Here is a 23,832-nt window from a genome sequence, read left to right on the forward strand (position 1 = left end):
GGAAAGTTCCTTTCCCTCCCTGAGAAATGTACCCCACCCACAGTAGAGAAGCTTTTGTCCCTTCTCAGTGAGCATAGAATTTGAATGATTCCACTCAATTAAATATCTGGGAAAGGATTTTGAAACTGCTTCCCTAAGGTGAAAATGTTTCTCTCTTTGTAAATCATCATCATCATTTCTGCTAATATTTAAGCAACTCTATTACTATCTCTCTTGTTTTCTTTCTCAACTGGTTCAGTAGCCAAGTTATGTATTGGGGCCCTGCTACCCCAACAAAAGCCACCTGGCGTCTTCTCAGGAAGTCTCTGTGACAACAGGTCGATGGCTGCGCATCATCCCTTTGCTGTGAGGAGGGTCACATGTACAGTGGTCAACTTGGAGACTAGGATACATGCCCGGGTGCAGCCTAGCATGGGTTTCCTTCTTCTGTGACCCCCTCCTCACAGTGGAAGTGTGCAGAGTAACCCAACTGAAGACCCTGTTCCCCACACAACATCAACACATTCCCCACCTATGTCCACCAACCTCCAGAGCAGCCTCGACCTCCACAGCAGGCTTTCCATCCAACTGCAGAATACTCCTCTTCCTCTGCACTACCACCTTCTTCTACTCTTCTTGTCCTCCCCTCACAACCTAAAATCTCTCTCTGTAGTACTGAGGCAGAACCAAGTGTGTGTGTGTCTACTTGGGAAAGATAAAAAAAAAATACACAGGAAAATATGCCCTGGAGTTGCCCTTGCAATGTCACATGATGCCTGGCAGTTGCATCCCTTGGAGTTGTGACTCTGACCCCTTCCTGGGGCTTCCTGGTTGACACACAGAGCTGCAGTTCTTACTTCTGAGATTTATAAACAGTGACTGACTGGTCCCTAGATCGCAATGACCACTTTCAGAGATCTCAACAAATCTGGGAGCTGGTACAGGTCCAATACACAGCTTTCTGATTGTTAAAAATAACCTGGAATCTTTCAGTTTACCTACTTCCTCATAAAATCAGTTTGGTCACCAAATCTTACTGCCATGTCTCTCAAGATTTTTTTTTCAATTTTCTTTCCTTCTATTCTTTTTCGGGTCCTTGGCTCTCTGAATGGTAGAAATCACATACCCCTCCTCCTCTCCCACCTGGTGTCCATCCTCGCAGGCCATTGCTATGGTGACACCGTGAAACATCTGCCCAGCTACCTGCCTCTCAGGACTGATCAGCAAACGGGTAAAAGTGTGGATGTTGGTGTCAAGATGCAAGTCCTGAGTCTGCTAATAACCATCAAGGGAAGTCCTTCGACCACTCCAGGCTATACTTTCCTCATCCCTCACTGAGAACACTAATGGTGCCCACCTCATAGTGTTTGGGAGTCCTAATGGAATAAGGCATATAAAGCTCTTTGCATGGTGTTCTGGCATCCAGTAAGTACCCAAGTAATATTTATTATAATGTGTTCTAAACATTTAAGACCCTGAAAATTCTGGTTATAGAAGACCTTTCCTCCCAATCCACACAATGGATGCAATTTCTTCATCCAAGAGCCCTTACTCTATGGTCTCTAGGAAGGATGCTCCTATGACATAGACCCCTCACCCAAAATATTGGAACTTTATTGTTATCTCTAGCACCCTAGTCTCTAAAATGTAAAAAGAAGAGTGAGGATTTCATATATTTTCTCACAAAACTCTTCATTAGGAAGCAATACTCTAACCCATGGAAATGGTAGGCTACTTTCTAAAACAAGTATGTTTTGATGTCTAATTATTTTTACTTCTAGGAATGAAGGCTACCCTTTCCAAGCTAAAATATGCAGCCACTTTGAATGCCCACACTTCACCAGAAGGGGGAGTGTCTGCATAAAATAGGAAGCTCTAGCACTCATTCATAATGGGACACTTTTGTTCCAGAATTCATCAACCAGTGACACTATTTTCTTCATAATTACCAGAAGCCCAGATGATGAAAGCACCTCAGATCTTGCAATTCTTCATCAATATTTGTCATAACATTGCCTAAGCTTACTATTATTATCAAAAGGATTTCTTCTATGATTTGCACAGGATCTAAACCCTAATGCAGACTAGAATATCTGAATTATCTGAATTCCAAGTGGGTGATGATTCCTAAGCATGCTTCATTTTATTCCACATAGCCTTAAGAGCACAGACTCTGCACCCAGGATGCCTGAATTTAAATCCCAGCTCTGACATTAGTCATGTGTAAGATGCTCAATCACTCAATCTCTGTGCCTCAGTTCCCTCGTCTATAATATGGGAACAACCATAGAACCTATCTCCTAGGTTACTGTGAAGATTAAATGAAGTCAATATATACATGATGCCTAGAACACTGCTTGGTACATAGTGAATACTATGCAATTTGGTACTCCTTCCACGATGACTCTGTACTTACCATCCTGAAACACCTAGGACAAGGAAAGGAGGAGCAGGCAGTGAATCCTATCATCTTGGGAGCAGCATGAAAAACAGAACTTTGCCAATGGATTCTGCTCTACTTGAAGTCAATGCTTCTATCCACAAGAGGAAAAGAAGCAACGCCAAATTCAAAATTGGCAAGGATGATTTATTTAAGGGTGGTTAGAAATCCTTAAGTAGGAGAAAATGTGTAGCTCTGTAACTGCTGACCATTCCTAGACCATTCCCCACACTATTGAGATTGTCATTGACAGAGGATATCTGGGTGTCCTTGACAGTGCTTAGATAAATGGCTTTGCCACCTGAAACAGTCTACCTATGTGTTACAAATATTCTTGCTTCACATGATTTCCACAGTTCCTGCAGTAAGAATACCTTCTCATCTCTCTTTCATAAATGTCTACCCACATTACCTGAGTTCGTTTTTATGAATTTCCATGATTTTTCTTTCGAGCTTCTGTGACTGCTTGGGGAAGATCTCAAACTCACTGATGTAATTCTCAGGATGCTCATCAGGATCATAATCACCAAGCTCAGCTGTAACCAGTAAAAAGTGAAGAAAAAGAGAAAGATTAAAAACAATAGTATAGGGGCTGGGGTTGTTGCTCAGTGGTTATAGCTCAGAGCACTTGCCTAGCATGTGTGAGGCACTGGGTTCAATTTTCAGCACTGTATATAAATAAATAAAATAAAGGTCCATTGACACCAAAAAAATACAACAAAACAAAACCCAGCATGGTCGAGGTGCATGTGGAATGTCTCATTCATCCAAAAGAAGATCCTGGAATAAACTCATGCAAACCTTATTTGTACACATGGAAAGCCCACAGCCTGGGTATCTAGAGACTTGTGTTCAGGTTTTAGTCTAGCTCCATGAGCTTTGGCACTTATCACCCTGTTCTGGGTCTTGTTTTCTTTATCTGTATACTGAAGCAATTTAAAGGATTATTTCTTGATGGGGGCACTGCTGGCATTTGGAGGACTGAAGAGTTTTATTGTTTCAGATTTCCCAAGGAATTGTAGGACATTTGACAACTCAACCCTTCAGACACTGAATGTTGGTAACACACTCACTGTGACCATCAAGAACACCACTCCCCAGAAGGTAGCCAGAGGGTACAAGACTGAAGTTAGGAGGAATATGTTCAAGAAGTCTACTCTACAACAAGGTTATACAGCAGTTAATAACAATGTATAGTATATTTGAAAACCTCTAAAAGAGCAGACTAAGTGTTCTTATCCTCACCACAAAAATTATAAGTATGTGAGATAATGCATATAGTAGCTCAATTTAACCATTCTATAATATATGCATATTTCAAAACAAAATTTTGTACACTGTAAATATGCAAAATTTTGTCCATTAAAAATTTAATTTTTTTAAACTAAATGCCTCTCTGATATATCTAGGAAGTAGCTATCCTGGGAAACTTCCTCAAGATTCTCTTCACAGTTAATAGTCTCCAAGATCAAGAATCCCCTGGCTGGAGCTGCCAGCTCTGAGGTCTATGCAGTGTGACTCATTCAGTGAAAAACAAGAAAAAAGAAAAAAAAAACACAACATGAAGAAATCCAAGGAGAGTGCATTTAAACACAAATGGATTGCTCTTCAAACAAGAGTATCCACCTGAGTACTGAAAGAACATTTGGGATTAAAGCTGTTGCAGCATTCTAATGCAAGGCACCTCTGGAGAATATTTAAGAGGAAAAAGAAATGCCTGCCCATCTCCAAGCGTCCTGAGAATCTAATAGAAGTGGGTGCATAGCCTATGGCCCAGAGAAACCAAGGCTATGTCTGGCTGTAGGAATACTTTCTATTGATTCCACAAGCTTGCTAAGTAAAATGAATAAGCATCTCAGACAGAAATAAAGAATATAGTCCAGGAGAATAAACTAAAGATAGTGTATTTGTCAACGTGATCCCAGCAGGACTTTGAAGTGGAAAAAAAAATCTGTATGCTTTCAGCACATTTGAAAAATCACACCAACTCCATAATATCTATCTGCTGTTCTATCAATGTCAAATCAGCTAATGACAGGAAAAGGACAAAACCAGAGGAAAACAAAGCTCTTTAAAAGCTTTTTAATATAATTCAACTTGTACAGTTCTTAAAACAATCTAGGATGCATATATACATACTGAGGAAGAATTTTAAAAATAAGATCCAAAATACTATTGATCATGAGAGGGGTGGAATTGATCAATTTGATCAAATCAAAATTGAATTATTTCTGTTCACTAAAAGACATCATACTGACGATACAGGAGGTGTCATTTTGAAAGAATATGTTTGCAAAATCTGAAGTTGACAAGGGCTAGTCTCTAGAAGACAGAAAAAATCTGGGCAAATCAATGAGAAAATAGACTGGAAGACCAACAGAGAAAGAGTCAAAGGATATGAACAGGCAATTCACAGACAGGGACATGCAAAGGGCTAGTATATGGAGAAATGCCCAAATTCATTAGTAATAAGAGATATGCAAACCAAAACAAGATGTCACACAAATACCATTGCCAAGAAATTAGGAAGTTGGCAGAAACATGAGAAAACAGAAACATTTATGCACTTCTGGGGCTTCTCAATACATGCAATTCTTCTAGAGAGCAAGGTGGGAGTATTTAGCCAAATATTATGACTCAGAAATCCCTCTTGTGGGCATATATCCTAGAACAGCTCTGGGTGCAAGAAAGGATATGTTCAAGGGTTTTTATCACAACATCAATCATGATCATCATAAGAGGGAAGCAACTTGGGTGTTCATTATTTGTGGGACTGATAAGTAAAACACAGGAGATGCACCCTACAGGACACACTGGTGGTTAGAAGCAACAAGACATGTAACTAGCAACAGTTTTGGAGAGATCTCCAAAATAGTATTCTAATCATAAAGGAAAGAAATCAAATGAGTTCTAGAGCCCCATTTAACTAATGAAATTTAAAAGTATAGACACACAAAGCAATATTAATCACTTTACAAATTATAGGCAAAGACATATGTGAACCCAGTTGTCACCTTTAGAAAAGGAAATGGAGAATAATGGGAAAAAGGTAAGTGGATCAATCAATAAATAATGCAAAGGGACCAGTGATGAGAGTGGACCAAGAACTCATGATTAACTCAACGTAAGTTCCAAAAGAAGTACACCTAAGCTGTGGAGTTGGCTGTGGACCTAAAAATTTAGGAAATGGTACACCAAATGCTCCCATTTCCCATAGGTAATGAGGTAATGGACCCAATGTGAAACTAAGTTGTTTTCAATGCTTGCAGAGTGCTTGGTGAGAAGGGGCCTTGTTGATGGGGTGCATTTCTATTTCCAGGAAAATTTGTGAGATACAATAGACTTGTAGAACTACATTCTGCAAATAAGTAGCCTGGAAAATGCCATAAAACTTAGAGAAGAAATGCCATGGAGAGTATAGGGTTGCCTCCCTATCAGATACTGTTCCCTCCTCCCCTAAAGCTTGTCTTTAAGTTCGACTTCAGCTGAAAGTGAGCACAGTCTTTTAGTGAATAAGGACTTCTCACTACTCATATCAAGAAGAGGGAGCCATTTGTAGTTCTCTCTTCTCCACAGGACATTAAGGGTGAAGTTGTATCAGAAGACACAGCACACTGGATGGCCAGAGGTTTAAAACAGGCCCTAGCACTTTGAAAATTTAACTACCAGAAGAATCCAAAGAATCTGAAGGAAAAGGATGTGTAAGAGGGCTGGGGTTGTGGCTCAGCGGTACAGCACTCATCTAGCACATGCGAGGCGCTGAGTTCGGTCCTCAACACCACATAAAAAATTAAAAAAAAAAAAAAGGATGAGTAAGTTCTGGTGATGGTAAGGATAATGTGCAATGGCATTTTCCCCAGTTGGGAGAAGACTCATTCCAAAAGAACTCCAGTTACAGGACAATAAAGTTTCAGAGTCAGCTCCTTCTGGAATCTTCCCTGACCTCCTTGCTGAGCCAGAACCCTCCTGAGGGCACTATAGCAGGAACCAACCCATGTGTCCCTCCATGTAGTCATCAAAATATCGGCACAATGGTCTGCTTACTTGCCTGCCCTCCTATAGTACTCTGTACTGCAGTGCCTGACACCCAGCAGCTACTCAATAATTGTTTGGAGGACACATGAATGAGGTAGTAAATACCTTCCCAACAGGCAGTTGCTCAATCTTTCCCAAGTGTAGAGGGAAAGCACATGTCAGAGCAATTGAGCAAAGTATCCTGGCTCATTCGACAGATTTCATGGAGAATCTCCAGTGTGCAAGACACAGGAAAGCTGCAATAAAGAGGCATCCCAAGTCTTGCTCCTATGGAATTAGATTCTACATAGAGAATCTAGAATGCCCCCTGCCCCAATAGGCCCACAGGTTAAGTGCATGATCATCCACTTGGTGGTACTGGGAGGTAATGGAAATGTTAAGAGATGGGACCTAGTAGGGGTTCTTTAGATCACTGGGGTGTATTCTCAAAGGGGACTGTAGGACATCAGTTTCTATCACTTTCTTTTGCTCCTGGGTTTGCTCCTGGGTTTCCTCAGCCACATGCTTCCACCATGATGTGCTGTGACAAGCCCAAGCAATGAGGCCAAATGACCTTGAATTGTAACCTCTAAAACTGTGAGCCAAGGTAAACCTCTTTATAAGCTGATTACCTCAAGCATTCTTTAATAGTATCAGAAAACTGACTAACATAGGAAGAAACACAATAAGCCCCAAAACAACTCAGCAAGAAAACTTCAGGTATGTGTGCTTACAAGACAACCAAACAGGGGTATGGGGAAAAACCATGGACAGAAGGGAGGCTGCTTTATGTTAAGTGGACCAAAGAAGACTTAGAGGAAGGAGTAGCTGCACTGAGTCCTGAGTAACTAGCAGGAGCCGAAACATCCACTGGGACTCACACAGCAAGAAGAAGAGATAAGATCAATATTTACGTGGTGCTCTTTTGTAGAATGAATAGGAAAACAAAAAATGTTCCCAAGAAAGAATAAAAATAGATTCTAAGGATTATGTATGTTTGTTTTGAAAATTGTATTATGAAAAGACATCCATTTTGCATGCATTGACTATGTTCCTTAGATTCACGTAACAAAACTACAGGTAACAAAACTCTAGAAGACTGACTGTTTTCTATACACTCAGAATACACTGAAGCTTAGCACACACTCCTTAAACAGGCTTTAGAATATCACATAACCTCCCACTTTCTAGTCAGTGACTCTACCTTCCTTATTACTCTGCATGAATAAGTGGTTCTGAGAAAGCCCATCTTTATCTGCATTTGTTAGTGACCTCTAGAGCTACTTAAATATTCAGTCTAAGCACCAGAGAACTCTAAGAATTCAGCTTTTACTGAACTTGCTACAAATGACCCAGGGGTTGTACTGCATTTTAGAGACAAAATGTTCTTTCAAGGTCTTTCAGTCCATTTCCAACTCTACTTTCCTAGCCACATCTGTGTGTGTGGTCAATAATAATAGCAATAAAGGATGAAATAGGGCCGTGCTCATCTGGATGGAATTTTGTGGCTTCATTTGAAATATAAACAGGATGGAGAGCTTTCCATTATAGATCTACATTGAGCATGCCCTTGGAGAATTGACAGTAATTCACTAATGCCTAAATACATTCTGAAATCCTCCGATGCTAGTCTATTGCTTGGATTAGTATCGATTCCCTTTTCCTTTCCTGAGACAGTGCACCTGAACCAGAAGTGCACCATCTTCACCACGAAGGAATACAAATGTGAGGTTTTAACAGACCTTCACTCTGGGGTAAAAGAAATGGCTTTCTCAAGCACATTCTCCACCTCACAGCCCGTCGGACTACTTCCCATCACAGAATCACTCTAGTTCTGAACACTTTAAACCGGAAAATATCCAAGGGATTTAACACTTCTTCCAACGTTTGTTACACTGCACTAGGATGCTCCAAGGGAAGGGAAAAAGCAACACACAGCACACTCCCCAAAGTATATGTTTGGAAAGCATAACCCCCAATACAGTGAGGTTCGGAGATGGAGCTTTTAAGCAGTGATTAGATCATGGAGGCTGTAACTTATTAGTGGATTAATAAGGAATGTACTAGTGAATGGTAGCTATAAGCAGGCATGGCGTGGCTGAAAGAAGTAGGTTTCTGGAGGCATGTGCTTGAGGACTACACCTTGTATCTTGTCCATGACTTCTCTCTGCCCCCGTCACCGCCCTGGCTGCCATGAGCTGACAGCTTTCCTCTGCCACACCCTTCCACCATGATGTTCTGCCTCACCTCAGGCCCAGAACAACGGAGTCTGCTGACATGGACTGAGACCTCTGAAACAAGAAAGAACTCAGAGGAGCCCAAAATAAACTTCTTCTCCTCTAAGTTGTTCTTTCGGGTTTTGCAGACTAACACCCAACACTCATTTCAGAATACTTAGAGAACAGATACACCTGGGAATAGGGTCAAAGGAAGAATTTCACAGCACAGGATGTCCCACGAGCACAGAGGTGGGCCACAGTGTGATCCCCAGGAGAAGGTCAGAGTCTCTCTTAAGCACTGAATGAAATCTGGCCTTGTGACAGGTAGATGATTGTCACCTGTGTTATTCTTTCTAGATCCATCATAAACTGACACACTCAGGCACTAATCTCTCTCTCTCCCCGCCCCTTCTATGTTTCCCTCCCTTCCCTCTCCCCTCATAGACATGCCAAAAGCATTCTTCTACAAATGGCTGGATCATCAGGGTCTCTGCAAATAGCCCCTGAGGCCAGCTGCCTTCCAACAAACCCCAGGGAACAGCACACCCAACCGATACTTCATTCGAGTGCTGGGCACATCCCCAGCAATGTGCTGCCTCAGGAACTAGAGGGCCTTCTCTCAAACACTGTCCTTACAAGGTAGAAGCATCTAGAAGCCAACACAGGTCTCTGAATTCACTATTTCCCACTGATCTCTCTCCCTGCAGCTGGTTTAACCCTAAAAAGAACAGCAGCCACCACTGAGGTTCCTGCACTTCCCCCCACCTGGTGCAGAATGGTCTCATGAAATCACACAGCCAGGGAAGAAGGTTGACCATTCATTTAATAGATGAAGACACTGGAGCATGAAGCACTTAAGCAATTTGTCTATGGTGAAATAACCAGGAAATGGGAAAAAAGGTTCAAACTGAGGTATAAGAGATAGTGAAACTAGTTTTCACTTCACTTTGTTACATGGTTAGAAAAACTGAGGAATTAGACACAATATACATGCACATGCATATACATTGGAAAATATACATGTACATGATACATCACATGAAATACACACGTGCATACAAATACATACATGAAATATACATGAACACATATACACATGTTAAAATGTACATATACACAATATGCACAAGAAAATATGCATGTACACAATACATACAAGCACGCATAGGAATATTTATGTACACACAGTCAGGTACACATGAAAATATATGTGTACATATACACACATGAACATATACTTACACACATATATGCAAACACACACATGGAAATATATATATACATATATGATGAGCAAACATACATATATATATATATATATATATATATATATATATATATATATATCCATCCTTTGGGGATGACTTCCTTATTTGAAACTTACCTTCCTAGACACGGTTTCCCCCTCTCAAAATGCCCTTAGACCTCATGTTTGGTAGTTATAATTCAAAACACAGAATATTCATACCTCTAGAGGATTTCTTAAATAACTACACAGTTCAGAAATTTTGAAAAAGACACTCTGCACCCTATTTAGGGACTTTGTAGGACACTTTGTCTTTGCAGAGGTTGCTGTGAACATCTCAGACCAGCCTTCCACCAAGATTCCACTGGCTTCGGACAGAAGTTGAGCAAGGGACACTGTGCTACATTTGCAGTCCCACCACACCTCCAACCACAGACATAACAAGATGGGCACAGTTTGGGGAGAGGGGAGGCATGGGACAAAGCTCTGCAGCTTCAGGTAATGATGGGAGAGAGCACAGTGGGGCCAGACTCACCTTGAACGATACAGGCACCCAGGTAGGCAGCATCAGAAAAGGAGCACAGCAGTCGACCGTGAAAAATATCCCTTTTAATTTGCAGATACAAAAGGTACCTGCAACACAAAAGCAGAAACAGTCGCTCTAAGTTTTGGCTAAAGCCTGGAAGAGGTAGGAGGATTGTTCATGCTCTGCCTACCCGGGTCACCAGAGCCCCACCCAGCCCCAGGTGGCAGTCTAGACATTCCAAGCAGAGAAAAACCTTTAGAAAATCCAGAGTATCTGTAGCTAAACAGATCTTATCAGATTTCAAAGCTATATGGGCTCAGCCTTTTCCAAAAGGCATGAAAAGAATTAACGGAAGCCACAGGGCCCAGCAGCCACTGCTCCCATACAGTGACAACCATGGCCACCATCATCATCACCATACCTCAGATATTGGGCACCCAAGTTCCATTTGAAATGAAGAATCAGGAAACAGATTCAGTTAGTAAAAAGACTAGCATGTCATTTCTCATTGGTAGACAGAAACATTAATGAATTAAAAAAAAAAAGGCTTAGTCACAAGGCCAGAAAGCCAGCAGATTCATGATTAGAGTTGTCATCTGTATCCTGTCCTCCTCTCCAGGGATGTAGATGCCTGCAGAGGCCAGGAAAACCTGTGGCCAGGGAAATGGGCTGGTGCAAGGTGGCCAAGAAAAGAAAAGCAGAAGGTGGGGCTCCCTACAATGAGGGCAGCCACCTCTTGGCTCCAGCCCTATGGAAAGTATGTGCCCAGTTTCTCAGAAAATTGAGCTTGGGACAAGGATGTGAGGCTCCCCAGAGCTTTGGTCTCTCCTCATTTTGAAAAAGCAGTTGGCTGACCTTTGTGTTTTGAGACAAAGCCCATGAACTTGGGTCCTTGCATTGTGAAGGTTTTTGGCCTTGGTTGGAAAATAGATATGTATGATAAAGTGTTGGATTTCACAAAGAAACTTGGAAGATCTACTTCAGCAAAATAAGGAAATAGCAGAGATGATGGAACATTGGGGAAAAAAATAACAATGGGTAGATGAAAAACCAAACAAATGATTACATGAGGCTACTACTAACTTTGGAGAAAAAAGAAAGCATGCAGAGGAAAAGAGTTTACAATGTATTATTTGGCTCAGTGAGTAATATTGATACATACTTAAAGTAACATTGACCCCTGGTTTAACAAAAACTTATATATAACCAGGTCATGGGGGAAGAAAAGTGAAGTTGGGATAGGAGAGAAAGACTGAGTGGTTTTTCACCATGGCAGGAAGTCAGGAGACAAGGACTAAAGTTGGCAAATCAAGAAATAATGGTATAAAGGGGCTGGGGTGTAGCTCAGAGCACTGGTCTAGCACATCCACTATCTAGAAAAATTGAGGGTGCTAACCTTTAGGGAAAGGCTGGGTGTTGGGAAGGTGGGGACAGGGGGATTGTTTTAATTATAAACCTTCTAGTACTATTTAACTTCTAAAATGATACACATGGAAGTGCTTATTGTGTGTGTGTGTGTGTGTGTGTTCCTTTGATTAAAAAAATAGTTTATTTTTAAACTTAAAAGTACATTGAGATTAGATTCATAAGTGAAACCTTTGAATTTTAAGTGTTACAACAAATTGTTTTCAAAACCCAAAGGACTTAAAAGCAGCATATTACAGGGATACGGCCACATCAATGTTTATAGAAGCACAATTCACAATAGCTAAACTATGGAACCAGCTTAGATGCCCTTCAATAGATGAATGGATAAAAAAATGTGATATATATATACACACATACACATACACACACACAATAGAATATTACTCAGCAATAAAAGAGAATAAATCATGGCATTTGCAGGTAAATGTATGGAGTTAGAGAAGATAATGTTAAGTGAAGTTAGCCAATCCCCAAAAAACAAATGCAGAATGTTTTCTTTGATATAAGGAGGCTGATTCATAATAGGATAGGGAGCGGGAGCCTGGGAGGAATAGACAAACTCTAGATAGGGCAGAAGGGTGGGAGGGGAGGGAAGGGGCATGGGGTAATTAATGATGGTTGAATGTGATGATCATTACTATCCAAAGTACATGTATGAAGACACAAATTGGTGTGAATATACTTTGTATACAACCAGAGATATGAAAAATTGTGTGCTATATATGTGATAAGAATTGTAATACATTCTGCTGTCATATATAAATTAAAAATACATATATAAGAGAAAATAAAAATTAGACTATAAGATAAAATTTAAAAAAAATCACTATAGTGCCAAACAAAAACCGGCTAGGATGCACCAGTTTGCAACCTCTTAACCACGACTACACATTAGAATCTTTCAGGGAGAGTTCTGAAAAACGCCAATGCCATGAGTCCTTGAAATCTACCTCAGACCCAATTAAATCAGAATCTGGCCCTCACCAAAACTCATATGTGAATATTCATGGGAGCATTATTCATTATAGCTAAAAAGTGAAAACAACTTAAATATCCACCAACTGATGAGTTGATAAAATAAATGTGGTCTATTTATACAACAGCATATTATTCAACCATAAAAATGAATAAAGTACTGTTAGATGCTACAACAAGGATAAATCTTGAAAATGTTATGTCAAGTGAAAGAATCCAGACATAAAGGGTCACATAATGTATAATTCCATTTATACAAAATGTCCAACAAGGACAGATCTATACAGACAGAAAACAAGATTAGCGGTTTCCAAGGACTGAGAGGAGGGGTACCAAGCTTCCTACTAGGGAGAATAAAAATATTCTGGAATTACATCATGATGGTGGTAGCACAACCTTGTGACCATACTATACCCCACTGGATTATACAGTTTAATGTCTGCCAAAAGAAACAAGTGCTTTTGAAAATACAAATTATCTTAGAGTAATGGTTCTTAAATTTTGACATGATCAGAATTACCTGGAGGCCATGTGAAAATATAGATTGCTGTCCCCTCCCAGAGTTTCAGATTCAGTATGTCGGGGGCAGGGACCAATAATCTGTATTTATAATAAGTTCCCAGATAATATTAATGGATGGCTCTTTATCTCACCCTGCTTTATGTTATGCACTGTGCTCAGTATTGAGCTGGTCCAGGGACCTCACTTCTAAGACCATGGCCCTGGTTTGTCCAGAATACCAAAGTCAGGATCTAAGTACTTGAAATGATCAAATCTTTCCTTCTCTAAAGACTGTAAACTTCCAGGCCAAATGTCATGAGGTTTCTTTTCTAATTGTTGAATGTGTGTTTTGAACACAAACGCATTAGTTTCTACTTTTTGATGAGTTTAGTAGTGGAAAAATTTTAAACAACTATTTACTAATGAATGAGAGGTTTGGGTTCTAATCCTGTAACTCAGAAATCAGGTTTGATGAAAGCTTCCTAACAAAAGAAAATCAACTTTCACAGCATCACATCTTGGGTCTTTGCTCATATCAGTGATCTCTGGAGATAATCAAGGATTTATTGGAGACTCAACATAATCCATGGGGGCTTTTGATGGCTTCAGATTCAGAATGCTCATTTTTTAATACAACCACCATCAAAAAATAATCCATCTTCCTTAGTATCATTCCTGCATGAAAGGATTAAGCAACCAAAACACAAGAGGATCAGGGGCATGAATTATTGTGCTGCCATAAATGATATTGCTTCCATGAATTTAAAGATGGTTCTCACTAAAAAATATGTTTTAAACCAACATACTTTTGGCTACATTTGATTGCATATGGCATTTATAAAAGCTCAGAAATCTAAATGATTGTAAGATGATTGCTCAAATGGTGGAGAGATGAGGAGAGGATAAAAACTGATTTCAAATATCCTTTTTCATGGGTATTTTTGTTGCTCTGCCCTCTTAAACCTGTTCCTTAACATTTCTTTATTCATAAGCATGGTCATGAATGGGACTTCAACTGCTCATATATTAAATCCTCTTCAAATTTTAGGTCAAATCTTACAACAAAATAATAACTTACCATACTAGAAAAAGCTAAATGCTTTCAAGACAAGGGTTTAAACTATAAGTACTTGGGCACAATTTGTAAATTAGTCTGGAATACTAAGGACCATGCTGACTAAGAAAAAAAGTATTTTTTTCTATTTTGTCAGATTTATTTAAAAGTAGGCCACATTTAATTTTTTTCCTTTTCAATTAAGTCTTAATTGGTACATTTTAATTACACATAATAGTGTGACACATTTGACATATAGGAAAAAAAATCTATCTATGCAGAGGCAGAGGACTTCTTAATTTCCTTTGGAAATGTTGAAATATTCACAATATTCCACTGCTTGTGCCTGAGTTATTTAGTCAAAGTCAGGAAAATGTTAGCAAGTTCAACTGACAGGGGCTTAAGTAGGGTTATTAACGAAACCTTTGTATTCTTTTGCTCTCAAATAGTACCTTTCTCATCAACAACATAAGATCCATCCTTAATTTATACTGTGACACATTCGATTTTTATCCTCCAGACAAGATTGTGGAGAAAACAAATGACAAAAGTAAAGCAGGTTTTTTTTAATCTCATCCTCCTAACTACAACATTAACACCCTCAGTGCAGAACAAATATCTTCTTTTGTCTGTTATTATTGTTGGTTTTGTTTGTTTGTTTTTGATAACTCACCCAACTTCTGGCCCTGGCTAGATAGCCAGAACTGAGGAAGAAATTATCAAATAAATTTTCAAACCAAAATCAGGTTAAAGACACATATTCTATGAATTCACTGATATAAAACATCCAGAATAGACAAAACTCATTAAGACAGAAAATAGATATGGGGCTGGGAAAGGGGACTATAAGAAGTGACTGGTTTGGGGTATATGGTTTCTTTTGGGGGGATGATAAAAAATGTTCTAGAACTGGATAGTATTGATGGTTGTTGTGAGTGTACTCAAGGCCACTGAGCTGTATGCTATTTGATCATGGAATTAATTTGTTATATGAATTTTACCTACCTAAATAAAAAGAAAAAAAGAGACAGATTGTAAAATAATGACCTATTATTCCTCCTTTCCACACACATACATAGCCTCTCTCCCTACTCCTCTACCCCCAGCACAAACCTCTCTAAATGACTGTCAGCAAATTAATCAGAGAACAGAACCATCTGCTCTCTTCCAAAGTCACCTCAGTGCCACTGGGGTCAAGCTTTAACAGAGACTCTGGGTAACAAGAAAGCAAAATACCTAAAAACCCTATCTTTCCCCCTGCCAATGATCAGAGCAATTTGCATTTGCTTTTCTATTGCATCTGCACATAAGCCGATTATTTTGAGAGATGATTATATACAGTGATTTGGGGGGTCACCAAATCAGAGCCCCATCAAAAATGAAGTGCACAACAGTTCTCTCTCTCCTCCATCCACTATGAAGTTGGCCTCCCTGGGGAGAGGCCTGCTCAGCAACATTTGCCAAAAAGCAAAACCTCCAGAAGGTGAACTGAATGTAACCCCAGCAGAGGGAGATGTGAAGAGAGGAGATCTGAGAACTGGAAACTTCAAACTTAGAAAAGTCTGTAAGGGAAAGGAAACCTGCTCCAGTGGAGTCATCATTTAGCAAGCAGAAAACTGAACAACCAACTGTCCACTCTGTTGGACTGTGATCTTTCTCCTCCCCAAACAGCTAAGATCCCAAAAGTAGGCTGCACTAGCTATGAATTTGCCCACATCCTAAAGACAGTCCTCATCTACTTATTTTTAGCATCCCACTGTCAGATGTCTTCAGAGTACCTCCCCCTCAAAACCACTGCTTTTTTGTGCAGCTAATTACACTCCCAGTGACAATTGTTTGGGAAAAAAAAATCCCAAGACAATTAAATGTACGAGAGCATTTCTGGCCAAATGACTGAGTTTAGCGCCTGCTTGGTTGAGAGGTTATGATCTAGACCAGAGGCGCCTCTAAGCCTGTAAGATGGCAGAGGCCACGGCTGGTTAAAGGTGTAGGTTAAACATACAAACAAACGGAAAATACCTTGTGAGCTCTTCTTTAATCTTCAAGGGTTCATGTGGGTAGAATTTCACTCTAAAGCACATGGTGTATGGTGGATGAGCTGAAACATCATAAAGAAAAGGCATGAGATAAGCAGCAGAAGACCACGGACTCCAACACACAGGAACGTCAGCCATGAAGCCTCACGGACTAGCCAGGAGGGGCAGGGGAAAGGGTGCCTCACCAGGAGAAGCAGATAGAATGCCCAAGAAAACAAAGCAACAGTGACAACAAAACTCAAAGAAAATGCTTGACAGGACGCCGAGAGCAAATGCAGAATACAAGCAACCTAGTCAGTGAGGACATCTTTCCACATCACAGCTGACCTTCATTCCTTTATTCTCTTCAGTCACAGCTCCACAGACATTTTCTCTTCTGATTCTTCCCACCCACTTGTGACAGATAAATTGCCCATTAGCACCATTCAGGTTTGGGGGATCATGAAAGATATTTCAGCCTGTGAAGTGGAAAAATGTCACTATACATGACTAGTTTTCCCAAAATGATGGTGCCTTTGAATTAAAATTAAGACTTTAAAACATGTAAATAGCCATGCAGAGCCTACTTCATAGTGTTTTTAAGTATTGTCTACATATAAGGCCATTGACTGTATGAAAATAAACACTGTTATAATTTTCTAGCATTTCTGAATCAAGATGGTACTACATAGGCAGCAATTTTAGTTGAGGTTCATAATTCTGGGATGTTCTAACTGCATTAAAAATCCAGAACTCAATGACCAGCTAATGAGATTCCTCAGGATTTCTAACATTGTTAATTTTTTTTGTTCTTATTAGTTAACATCTTCAATTATAAGTCCATTGCTTATTTGCATTGTTACCCTAATAAATGCATACATGTGAAGTAAGATGAATTAAGATTTGAGTTAGTATATAAATTGAACACCTTAAAATCAAGGAACTATGCCCCTATCACTGTTGCCATAGATCTGACATACTTGCTCACTTGCCTCTTTATCAATCAATATAGCTGCCTGGTATCAGCTCTGGGTCCACATCAGATGGAATATGAAACAGCATCCTATTCTCCCCAAATTCCAATTTCAAAATAAGCAAGGGCTAAATAACCAGCCAACTCTACAATGCATAGCTATTCTTTATGTAGAAAGAAACGTCTACTTCAAATATGAAGGTATAACAGATATAATTTAATGTGGAAAATAGTTATTAAATAATCTAATAGAAAGCATCCAAATCCCAAGAAAATAGTGGTATTTTTATGTCTATCTTAGCAAAGAAAAACTGATCTCTCTCTCTCCCTCTCCCTCTCTCTCACACACACACCTTATAACTCTTCCTTATAGTAAATTAGGAGCTTTGGGCCAGTGCTCTTAGCTTGATCCTGTGTACCCTAGATTTAGGAAAGTATACATATTTCTGAAGTACTAGGAGAAAACAGACACATTCTACATAGCAAAAAACAACTTAGAAACATACAACTGAGTCTCCGTCATTCATTGTTCATGATATCAAGATATTCAGTCTTAACTTAAAATATTAAATATTTTACCTTTGAAAATTCCTTAGATTTCCTTTTAATTTGTTTAAAACACCATATCTAAATTATTAAAACTTGAAAGATGATTTTTCATTATAAAATCTCCAGATTGTCTTTAACAGAAAGTTTGAGAGCATTTTTATAAAAGAGGAGCAAAACCAAAGATGGGATTAACATGTGAGAGGAAAGGAATTGTCCCTCTTTCTTTATTTCTTCCTTTCTTTCCTTTGTCTTTTTTCCTGTCCTCTAAATTAATATGCTTATACACAACCAATAAAGATAGACGCAGACACACATATGTATGAACATGCAGCCATTCTCCTACCCTTTGATTTCCTTCATCTCTATTCCTGCATCTTCTTGTCTCTCAGATTCCTACCAGACCTCATCCACCCCCAAGCTCCCCAACCATTGTTAACTTCATCTACATTCTTACACTCCTTTTTCCATCCTCACAAAAACATATACTAAGCCCAGTTTTACACAGGGGAATTTTTTTAAGTTTATTCTCTCAAAATGAAATCATACTATATGTTTCTCTTATTTATCTCACTTAACTCTATATCTTGCCTATTCTTCCTAGATAGTAGATATAGATCCAACCCACTGTAATAATTCATTGTCATTCAGGTTGTTTCCACATGTTTGCAATTCAAACAATTCTATAATAGGTATAATATATATTATACTATACACCCACATGTCTGTGCATACATCATGAACTACTCTAATTTTTACTCATAAAGTACAATCTCCAAAAGTTGAATTGTTGAGTCAATAGGTATTGTAAAGTGTTTCAAAAGAAGCAGAAAAAAATAAAGTCAGCTGACTAGAAAAGAAGAAGATCACAGAAGATGTTGTCCTTTCTCTACCTCCTGGGTAGCATACCTGCTTGCCATGCCTTAGCATTGGCTTCAGTAGGTGTCTGAGTTGATCATATATAAGTCAGGAATAGTACTTTTCCTAAAGGACCAGGCAGTGGGGCCTAGGGGCACCTCTCTGGTACATCTCTGAACCCAGGAAATCCTTCCATCCAGTCAACCTCACTTCAAACTTGAAGAACCAAAAACATCTAATGCTTCTCCCACATGGAGAGCCCACCTCGTTTGAAGACAGCACTCAGGGTCCTACATTCCCAGCTCTCTTTTCTCCTCCTCATGTCAGATTTCAGAATGTCCTTGCCCTGAGTACTTTCTCATCTGCTCTGTGCTTCCTCAACCACAGCACTCCAGGGTTCGCTGGGCAGAATTATTGCTTCCTCGCAACAGCAGCCTCAATGTTGACTCACTTGGAGTTTATAACACTCTTAATCTATTCTCTTAATTCTTTTCACATATGCTGTTGCTAAGTCACACCTAAAAACCCACTATGCTCTAATATCCCCCTCCATTTTCTGGAATGTGATCTGGGAAGAGATTTATACATCGTACTAATGATATGTTCATCAGTAGACCATTATCAGAAAAGGAGTGGTAGCTGGCAGCAGAACAAAAACAGAAGGAGACACTTTTCAAGACCAAAATGTTCTGTTCTCTTCTACCTTCATATACCCCCTACTGTGTCATTCATATCCATTTAGCTTCATGTATTGTGGACAACCAAAGAAAGAGTTTTCTGTATTAAATGGAGCACTTGGTTCCAGCACAGTGAACCAGTAAGTCCAGGGTTCTATACTGAACTTCAAGAACTTCAACCTCTTCACCCAGGCCTGGAAAAACTCACTTAAGGGTCTGAATGCAAAATCATATCATTTAAAAAGTAGTAAAGTCAAAGAATGCTTCTTTACAAAGCTGGAAAAGGTCAAAAGGATAATTACCCCCAAAATACTATTCTAGTTATGGATGACAAAATTTATGATGGTATGACCTATATGTCTGTTCAACGTGTTATCCCCAGAGCAATTATCAGTAAGATTGACCCTAAAAAGAAAAAAAAATAATTGACCTTCCATCTGTCTAAGTTAATGAAATAACAAACGATGAATCTGAAGCATCAAGCAGATGTCAAAAGTAACAGCTAGACTCTGCCATCACATCAGTTCCTTAATTCCTGTGATAGAATTAAAATACTAATCCAGAAGGTCCAGAGTCTGAATCGCTACAGCAATTCTTGGTATTCACATTTTGAAAACCTCAAATTCTTTTATTTCAACTTCTTGATCCCACCCGGCAGCCCCCTCAACATCTGGAACAAATTCAGATACTCTGGTTTTGGTTACAGTAGCTACTTCTAGAAGGAAGATTAACTAAATTCAATTAGCAGTTATTTATTGAACACCTAATACTTGCCAGGCACAGTTTTAGGTGTTATACAAATAACAGCAAATTTGAACAGGCAAAAAATCCTATCTTCATGGTGAACACATTCTAGTGGGGTAAACAGGTATAAAAATCAAAATAAATGATATATGCATGATATTAGAAGGTCATATTATCACAGAAAAGAAAAAGAGAGGATTTAAGGAGTGAGAGTAGACTCCCACTTCTATGGCTCTTCACACCACCCTCCAACCAAATCCATGAAGGTAATTGCAATTTTCTTCACACTTTCTAGAACACCAAACAGGGAAAGAGACATGAGCATTTAAAATTTTTAGTCAATCAACAAACACCAGCTGTGTAACTGCTGAAGGGGACACTTCAGGGTTCCACTGGAAGCCAGCATTTTTACTCCTTGGGACATGTCCAAGGTCCTGAATCTCCCTGTAGAGAGCTGCCTCTTGCCTTCTGCGAGCTGCTAAGCAACTCCATCAAACCCAGCTTCTTATTCTTCAGTCATAGGGAAGGGGGTGAAGTAAAGGATGATTCTCATCTGAGCCAAACATTTGGTGCAGAATCAGTAAATAGACACATCTGATAAAGGAACTACTGTGAACCAATAAAGTCCATACCCTGCACAGGGGCCCTATCTCATCAGTGTCACTATGAGCAGCCACTGTGTATTGTTACTAGTTTGGCCAGAAAGGTCACTGCATGGTAGTCTTTCTCTGCTCTGATACTCAGACTCCAACATCTATGAGGGGTCACACAGGATGGTGGGGATGAGACTCCAAGTTTTGAAGTGTACTTCCAGCAGTGATCTTGACAAAGCCACCTAAGCCCTGTTTCCTGTATGGAAGTGGGGACAGAACCAACTTCCACTCCCAGACATACTCGATGAGCTCTTGGCACATAAACACAGGCCATTATGTAAATGTAAGACTTTGTTTTGTTGGGATAAACACTCCTACCACAAGAAAAGCAGGAAACAGGAGGCGGAAATGAGAGGGAGGAGATGGGGAAGACTGAATTGAGCTCAGCTCAACAGCTGAAAAACATTTACTCAGCCATATAAGTGCTAAAAACGGAGAATACCACTGAGTAGCAGAGAAAAGGAAAAATGCAAACCCCACTCTTAAATGCCAGGAGCATGTAATTGCTCTGAAAACAGCAGGGCTTCTCTCTCCCAGCCAACCCATGCCTGCCAGACAGGCTGAGGAGGCCAAGCATATCCTCAGGGCAGCTCAGTGGCCCCTTTTTGTGTCAGCATATCCCAGGGATCATTATTTTGGTGGCTGGTTAACACTGAGAACATGGGGAGAGGTCTAGCCATTTATAAAGCAGAGACAGACTTTATCATCTCTGTTGAGATCTTGCCCAGAAATGAAGTTGGGGAGAGGAAATGATTAGTTGAGCAGGCTCCTTGGTGGAAATGAAAAAAAAAAGAAGTTTCTATTTTTAACCAACAACCCTACTCAAATCTTTTTAGAAACAAATAGGGTTTCTGAGAGAGAAACATCACTTAGCAGCTTTCCTTAACATACAAAAATCTTTCTCGAATCATCATAAAGAATCATAGGGAAATAAAAAGCATAACTTCAGGAAATACATACACACTCATGATCTTTCTCATATAATTCTGGCTCACAGCCAGGAAAAATCTCCCCAAGTCTCCTGTAAACAGAGTTCAAGTATAGAGTCCACAGCTCTGGCAGGTCCTAGGGAAATTCCTGTACCTGGAACATATTTTGTGCCTTCCTCTTTTGGGACTCTTGAGAAGAACAACAAGTGGGATCAATTTGTCTGAATTTCAGAACCTGCAAAGGGTTTGATGTTGCAGATAGAAATTCTCATACCCACAAATTTGAGGCTTTCTTTATGGGAGAACCAAGGAGGCACTGGGGGCTCCTGGCCTCTTCATACAACTGATATCTTTTTATTCCTGAGCAAACGAACATCCTCCCTCCCATGTTTTTCTGGGGAGGCTTTAGAATAAGGACAAAAGATGGCACCCCCATATCCCTCTTGTCCACATGGCATGCACAGTAACACTAATGAAGGCATCTGTGCTGCATTCAATAACTAAAGAGTTTGAAAGCACTGTGAACACACAGGCAAAACGACACTTGAGCACTGATAGCAAGAGCACTGCTCACTCACTCAATGAAGGAGGACTCTTGGGATATGTTTAAGGGGGGGGGGGAGCCACAGAGAATGTAGACTGCATGATTGCCTGCTCTCTTCACTTGGAAAGGATTATTATCATTTAACAATATCTGCTGCCGTCAGCATCAACAATAGTGATGCTCCCCCATCGCTTCTACTGCAAGGATAGCTATTGTGTCACCTCTGCTTTCAATGCAAAGACAGTGTTTTCAATTGTGTTTAAGTCATCCTCCTCCTCTTATGGCTCCCACTTGTGCTTTCTTCACACACACAGGCATGCCCACACACATATACATACAATCTAAGAACTCTCAGGGGATGCCGGGATGCTGAGCAGTTGTCTTTCGAATCCTTGGTCCCTGAGTTCTCTGACTGCCTATGCCTGTTCAGAAGATGCTCTGAAAGAGACATTGGATCCATCACTTCTAGTCCCGAGTTCATCATTTGAACAAATTGATAAAGCCAAACTTAAAATTCTTGGCCTCTATTTCCTCATCTGTAAAATGGGGAAATGATAGAAGCAACCACAGACAGTAGGAGTCAGTAAACTTTCTAGAGAGACCAGAAAGTAAATATTGTTGCTTTTTTTTTCCCCAACCATTTCAAATGTGAAACTTATTTTTGGCCTGCAGGCCTTTCAGCTAGCAGTCAGGTTTGTCCACAGAGACAATGGTAAAGATGATGTGATTTATTGGCTACTCAGTGCTCAGCACAGCCAAGTTGTGATTACTCTCATGTGCAAGGAGGGAGCAACATGGTTGAGGTGATGCCCTTCAACTTCATTTGGCCCTTTATCTTATTAAAAGAATATAGGGGGACTATCATATGTCAGGGAGGAGTGACAATGAAATGGCTATAAGATAAGTGACGGATGAAGAGATTTTTGGCTGTCCTTGCAACTATAGGAAGATTTTGATGCCCTCACTAGAATGCACTGACTTGGGAACTTTAGCCAAAAAGTTATCAAGAGCACCTTTCTGAAGGCAAGATACCCAAGCACCTGCTTGTTGTTGATGTTGTGTAACCAACTGGACCCATGTTGGTAGGTGTAAATCAACCTATAACGCTAACAATAATAACATCCATAACCAACTTACATAACTTGGTACTGAGATTTTATTTTTTTTAAATTGCAACCCAAATCACTCATTATAAAGGATCTCCAACCAAAGGAAAATGCAAAGTTTTCCTACCCACCTGGCCCACGTTTGAATTACCTCAAGTACTCCTATAGCAAGCAGGGAACCTCTTGGCCCATCACGGCTCTCATTCAGACATCAGTGTTACCAACACAAATGGAGTTTTGATTCATGTGGACCATTAGGAAAAAGCATGGGAAACCCTGAAGGAAGAAGGAAGCTTCTGGAATTATCATCCTAGTGAACTAAGGCTTCCTCCAGGAGAAGTTCCTGTCCCTCTGCTTTCTCTCCATGAGGAGGAGCACTGGGTCTTCCCTAGAGCCATAGGACTC

General features: G+C 39.9%; 1 protein-coding gene across 1 annotated transcript in view; it reads right to left on the reverse strand.

Moving 5' to 3' along the window:
* FRMD3 (FERM domain containing 3) overlaps positions 1-23,832 on the reverse strand; it is a 251,414-nt gene that overhangs the window by 76,905 nt on the left and 150,677 nt on the right. Inside the window, exons 4-6 of the mRNA XM_081266586.1 lie at positions 16,402-16,480; positions 10,434-10,531; positions 2,832-2,955 (exon numbers count right to left, since the gene is read on the reverse strand). Of these exons, the coding sequence (XP_081122712.1) occupies positions 2,832-2,955; positions 10,434-10,531; positions 16,402-16,480 (301 nt within the window). The remainder of the gene's footprint in view (positions 1-2,831; positions 2,956-10,433; positions 10,532-16,401; positions 16,481-23,832) is intronic.

Source organism: Spermophilus citellus (assembly GCF_964194105.1).
Source record: "Spermophilus citellus genome assembly, chromosome: 2".
In the NCBI taxonomy this organism is placed as follows: Eukaryota; Metazoa; Chordata; class Mammalia; order Rodentia; family Sciuridae; genus Spermophilus; species Spermophilus citellus.